Source organism: Ctenopharyngodon idella, chromosome 8 (assembly GCF_019924925.1).
Source record: "Ctenopharyngodon idella isolate HZGC_01 chromosome 8, HZGC01, whole genome shotgun sequence".
NCBI lineage: Eukaryota > Metazoa > Chordata > Actinopteri > Cypriniformes > Xenocyprididae > Ctenopharyngodon > Ctenopharyngodon idella.
Genome location: NC_067227.1, coordinates 33,976,626 through 33,982,659, shown reverse-complemented (window position 1 = coordinate 33,982,659; position 6,034 = coordinate 33,976,626). Strand labels below are relative to the sequence as shown.

The window sequence follows — 6,034 nt, the reverse complement described above, 5'->3', positions numbered from 1 at the left end:
ATTAAAATTCTGACTTCCATAATATTTTTTTCCCTCCATACTATGGAACTCCACAACTGTTTAACATTCTTCAAAATATCTGTATGTTCAGCAGAACAAAGAAATTCATAGTTCTGGAACAACTAAATGTAGTAAATGACAGAATTTTCATTTTTGGGTGAACTATCCCTTTATTGAATCTTCCATAAATAGCATAAAATAAGATGGACATCATACAGCAAAAAGTAATAAATCACTTTCTTTAAAATCAAAGATTTCAAAGTGAAAGAAAAACTGCAGCTGTTTCGCGTTTTTTTATCTTAAGAAAACAATAATTAAAGGGTTTTCACGCTTCACGTTTGTTGTATGGAGACAGCTGCTAAACACAAAAGACGGTTTGATTACGTAACTTTCGCGCCACCGTCATCGCCCGCCTTTCCCTTTAAATCGATGTAAATGTAAACATTATGCGCGGGAGACGTTTAGTTCCAGGAAAGAACCGAAAGAACCTCACACGAACCCGCCCGTGTACAACACAAGACGTCATGTGATTGGATAACGGTCATGTCTGTCAGAAAGAGCGCGCTCTGCCTTATTTAAAAGTGTTGGACGGGACGTTCAGCGTCAAGGAGTTGTTCGCGATCTGTCATTGGTTATTGGGCGCGAGCGCAGTAACGTCCTCTTTGCGGATTGGCTGGGCGCTGGAGCGGGCGCGATTTCCAACGCGGGAAAATACCGAGTGCGATCGGGTCACTGTATCAACTTCTGCCAGTGAGACAGAGCGGAATCAAAGGCACCGCGAGCTGGAACAGTGATACATGTAACATTGGGAATGACTGACTTTAGTATAAAACAACTAGCGGCGGGACGTTAACGGCGGGAAATTCCTCCAACTGCACTTATTTACACTTTGGATTTTTTTAAAGGCATTTTTTCATTTTAACTGAACGGTTTTAAGATCCAGGTTTTTACTGCACGTTATTCGCGATGGCTGACAGCAAACATCAAGTGATATTTTGTAACGATTCACCAAAAAGAGTTCTGGTGTCCGTGATCAAAACGACCCCCATCAAACCCAAAGCGGCGGACTCTCTGATGCCCACCAGCCCCGGATTCAGTGATTTTATGGTTTACCCGTGGCGCTGGGGCGAAAACGCGCACAATGTGACTCTGAGCCCCGGATCGGGCAGCGGAACCGCCTCGCCCACCCGAAACAGCGGCTCTCCCGCCGAATCAGATGTCAACTCCTGCCCGGAGCACTTAAAGGTAAGATTGCTATACTGTACTAGTACTGTATACAATAGTAATGCATTCTGTATTAAATAATAATAGCACGCAATTATATTTTTACTAGCGTTTATTAATGTTAACCGATGTGAATTTGAGTTTCTATTCTGTTTAATGGATGCATAATTGTTACATATGTAAAACGCGCGCGCTCCGAATGGGATTTTAAATTTTCCTCCATTGTGAGGCAGCTGGAAGTTGGGCATGACGTCAGACGTGCGCGCCAAAATGTTACCGATTATGGTTCTAGAAAACTCCATTTGCCACATAATGACACATGGATGTTTTCTTGTGCATGTTATTGTTCTCAGGTTTGAGTTTGTAAATTTAAATTGTTCAATAAAAAACAGACACGCCCACATGGGGGAGAGAAAAATAATAAGGAAACATGAATATTTACATAAATGTGACACGCCACTATAGGTATAAAAGGATTATGTTATTGCATTAACATATTATTAATCATAATATGTGGCGTTATGTTATTATACGGTTATTGTTACATCATTACAATGTTGTTATATTTGTTTATTGGGTATAACACATTATTGTATCACTATATTTAATATGTGGCACTGTTGTGTTTTAATAAATATTTGAACTATGTTACGCATAGTTTCAAAGTTTCATTTCTATAGTGTTATTGTTGCAAAATTCATCAACAGCTTCAGTTTTAGCTCTACAGAAGACAGTCGTGTCGTTATTCAGTTAATTTGAGTGTGTTAAAGTGCTTGTTTATATACGGATCATTCTGTCGTCAGTCTAATGTGTTTTATTATTGCAGGATGGGATCCGGCGCGGACGCCCGCGGGCCGATACCGTCAGAGAACTGATCAACGAGGGCGAAAACTCCACCAGCCGCATCCGCTGCAACATCTGCAACCGAGTCTTTCCCAGGGAGAAGTCGTTACAGGCGCACAAACGGACGCACACGGGTCAGTGCCGCCACATTGAGTCCTGCAGTCACGTTTGTTTACGCTGAACGAGAGCATTAATTTTCCTCGTTATGTTACAGGGGAAAGACCGTATCTGTGCGATTATCCGGACTGCGGGAAAGCGTTCGTCCAGAGCGGACAGTTGAAGACCCATCAGCGTCTCCACACCGGAGAAAAACCCTTCGTCTGCTCGGAGAAAGGTGAGTGTTAGGATTGACTGACAGCTGGATGAGGAGCTAGTAATGTAACACTCAATCAGCTGAGATTTGGCCACTTTGAGATCTAGAAAAGTGGATGTAGTGTCAAAATGCCGGCATGAAAGGGAAGTTGTGCTAGTCTTTTCTTCCCCATTGTGTCGTATGTCTGAGTGAAATGCTTCGCAAACAAGAACAAACGTAGGGCGGGGCTTGATTTTGATTTTGATTGGATGGTTGTGGTTTGCTATTGGTGGATCTCATGTGAGTGACAGGTTGCCCCGCCCTCATCATCAGAGAAGAGAAGCTGCAAGAGGGAGGAGTTATTCTGATCCAAGATTACCAGAAACATGGATTTAACAAAATGAATCATTTATATTAAACACTGCAATATTCCATTAAATACAAGAATGGCCCGTTTTGATTTCATGGTGACTTCATTTTGTTTCACAGATGGTTCGTTTACATTTTGTAAAGTCCGTTCACTCTTTGTTTTAGGTTGCAGTAGCCGATTCACTCATGCCAACCGCCACTGCCCGAAACACCCATACGCCAGGCTGAAGCGGGAGGAGCCCACGGGCGGCCCGGGGAAATCACAGGGAGCCGATAACAAGGCTGTGGCCGAATGGCTGACAAAGTGAGTAAAGCATCAAGAGGCATTCATACACTTCATGAAAACTAGAGTATAAAGGCAATTATCTGTGCTGTTATTGCGTAAAAACAGCTGATGTTCAGGGCTGTCAATCAAAAGGGGGCGGAGAAACGCACCAAAACTCGTGAATTCAGTTAATGTGCATTAAGAGTGTTAATGTGTTTTCTGTTGGTAAAATGTTGATTAGGGGTGGAGGGAAAACTTGAGACAGCATAATATCGCAATATTTCGCGTGGGGATATTGTATCGATATATATAGACGCCAAGTATTGATATTTGCAGAGAGTGAATTTCGCTTGCGATTGCAAGTATTGTGCATAATTTAAGCTCATAATGCGGGAAATAATAATAATATGACATTTTTCTTTCAGACTGCTATTTTACAAGTGAGTGACATGTACAGGAACCGCGTTCTCACATACAATATATAATATAAATATATTACAGTATTATAATATATAATACTATAATTGGTCCATCCCCCAAAAATATTGAGAATATGTTAATAAGTGAGGTTTGAATGTTTCTGCCACTGTTATTTTAGTTTTATTAATATTTTGAATTGGCTTTTATTTTAAAATTATGTTTATGTTAATTTTTAGTCACTTCGTTATGTGCTTTTGTCATTTTATTAGTTTTTTTTTTTTTTTTTTTTAATGCCATTTAGTTTTCATTTCCAGTTACTAATCATTTTAGTGCTTCAACTTAAACTTATTTCAGTTTAGTTTAAGTTTTTCAACTAATATTTATTTTATGTTTTTTTTCTTTTAACTGTAACACTTTAGGGTCCAATTCTCACTATTAACTAGTTGTTTATTAGCATGAAAATTTATATATATATATATATATATATATATATATATATAAACTAGGATATTGGCTGTTTATGAGCACATATTAATGCCTTAGGGCCTATCATACACCCGACACAATGTGGCGCCAGGCACGACGCAAGTGTTTTTCGCTAGTTTCAGCCCGACGCAGTTATCATTTTCACGTCCAGCGCCATGTTTAAATAGCAAATGCACTCATGCCCATCTGTTCACCCACGGGCGTTGCTGGTCTGAAAATGAGGTATGTTCAGGTGCATTGTTGGCGTGTTGCTATTTTGAGGCAACTGAAGCGCAGTATTATTTTTTTTTAAGGGGCGCTTTAGTAATAAGCGCCTATAGCGCCTTGCTTGTTACACACACAGGGACACACAGCAGCACACAAACATGCCAAATATTAAAAATGTATTTAAACTGACTCGTCAGGTTGAGGGTGTCTATATTCCGTCACGTTGATAGTGAATCCACCATGGCGCGAGCGCAACTGGCTTTCAAAGGGAATGGGAGATGAGACTCTGATTGGTTTATTATGCCCAAAACACACCCATGACTTATTAAGAGAACAGGTACACAACCCTTTTGGACCATTATTTCTGTCGTTAAACTAGCAAAAGTGGATTCAGACATGCCCTAAGTGACCCAATTAACAAATGTTTTTAATACTTAACGATGATCGTAACCCTGCTTTGTGCTTGTTTTGTCAGATACTGGCAGATGAGGGAACAGCGATCGCCCGCGCCGCCGGGGAAAGGAAAGACTCTGAGTAAGACCACTATGGAGGACCAGGAGCAGCAGGATCCTCTGGACTTCCTGCCATCGGATGAAGGTGAAGAAGAGGAGCAGGAGGACGAGAAGAGCGGCGGTACGGCGCGCCGGCGCCTCCAAGAGCAAAGGGAGCGTCTTCACGGTGCTCTCGCTCTCATCGAGCTGGCCAACAATCTCTCCGCCTGAGAACATCACCATCCCTTGTGTTCATGGGGCGTTTTTGAGCAGACTTTCCTCACGTTGGAGACCCGGCCCGGGTTGATATAAGCTAAAAGCACCTTATTTTGCTTCCTGTTGTACCTTTAGGCTGCTATGATGGTAGATGATATCATTATATGAAGAATGTCGTTTTGTTTTCTCAGCTTGTTAAGCAGATGAGACGTCGTTTTTTGTTGTTTCATTGAGCACTTTTGTAGAAACAAGTGTTTCTTTTTTGGGTTTGTGGGTGGAGTTGTGTATGTGACGTTGTTGTTTTTTTTTAAAAAGGATTTTAGAGTGTGTGTGTGTGTGTGTGTTTTGAAACAGGGTGCGCTGACCGACCTGCTAAAGATGAAGACTTATTTACGGAGGATCACATATAATGGCTCATTTCATTCATAGACGCGCATTAGTCCGGTTCGCTTCCATCACATTGGTCACGTTTAATCATGTATTTATTGTATTTAAACCAGTGTTGAGCGCCACCTGCTGTCAGCCGTAGGCGATGAGGGCTCAGGCTTTGCAATAACGTCAAACTAACCAGCTTTAAAACGCCATCTATGTGTCGCAGAGGTACACGTTTATATGCTAGCGTATAGAGTTGATGGGTAAATCCTATAAACTGAAGCACTTACAATATTAATCTATTACTGTTTGTCTCGCGTCAATAGCTCTACTATAGACACTTCCAAAGAGAGACGATCGAATGAGATTCTGGATGTGATCCGAACAGCACTTGTCATATCATAATTCGCAACACTACATTCTGTTCACGTGCTTCATGTAATTTAGTATTTCATTTGGAGTAAATGCATTTGCAGATTTCATGCTTGATGCAGTTAAATTCAGCGTCTTTCCTCTTTGTGACTTCATTTGGTATGTGCATGTGCAAAAACTGGAAGATGTTTTTGATAAAGTTCCTTGGAATGGCTTTTTTGAGTTTTATTTGTCCATTTTATAACTGATTTAATATATACCCCCAAAATCCTTTGGAAAGCCGTGCATGATGTACCTTGTAAAAGCGCAACAATCCCAGTCGATTACGTCACGACAGCAGAATGTAATCAAGTGTTTTGTTTTGAGACGTTCTGTTTGCTGAAAGGACTTTGTAAATGTGTGAGCGGGCTTTTTTACTCATTAGCCAAACTTAGTGTTAGCACTTCAAGTCCTGATTATTAAATGATATAAATCGAT

The 6,034-nt window shown here is 40.8% G+C and overlaps 1 protein-coding gene across 1 annotated transcript; it reads left to right on the top strand.

Moving 5' to 3' along the window:
- The first annotated feature begins 528 nt into the window (after positions 1-528).
- On the top strand, positions 529-6,033 carry znf367 (zinc finger protein 367). The gene is made up of 5 exons (XM_051902664.1): positions 529-1,245; positions 2,051-2,201; positions 2,282-2,401; positions 2,894-3,032; positions 4,582-6,033. Exons 1-5 carry the CDS (start codon positions 967-969, stop codon positions 4,826-4,828), a joined length of 936 nt encoding a protein of 311 aa, XP_051758624.1. The 5' UTR covers positions 529-966; the 3' UTR covers positions 4,829-6,033.
- Position 6,034: the final 1 nt, after the last annotated feature.

What these genes read in the sequence shown, in the direction of transcription:
- znf367 (XM_051902664.1), top strand. Translation starts at nt 967, where the DNA reads ATGGCTGACAGCAAACATCAAGTGATATTTTGTAACGATTCACCAAAA. An exon ending in GCACAAACGGACGCACACGG is followed by an intron (nt 2,202 to 2,281) that starts GTCAGTGCCGCC and finishes GTTATGTTACAG; the next exon opens with GGGAAAGACCGTATCTGTGC. An exon ending in GTGGCCGAATGGCTGACAAA is followed by an intron (nt 3,033 to 4,581) that starts GTGAGTAAAGCA and finishes TTGTTTTGTCAG; the next exon opens with ATACTGGCAGATGAGGGAAC.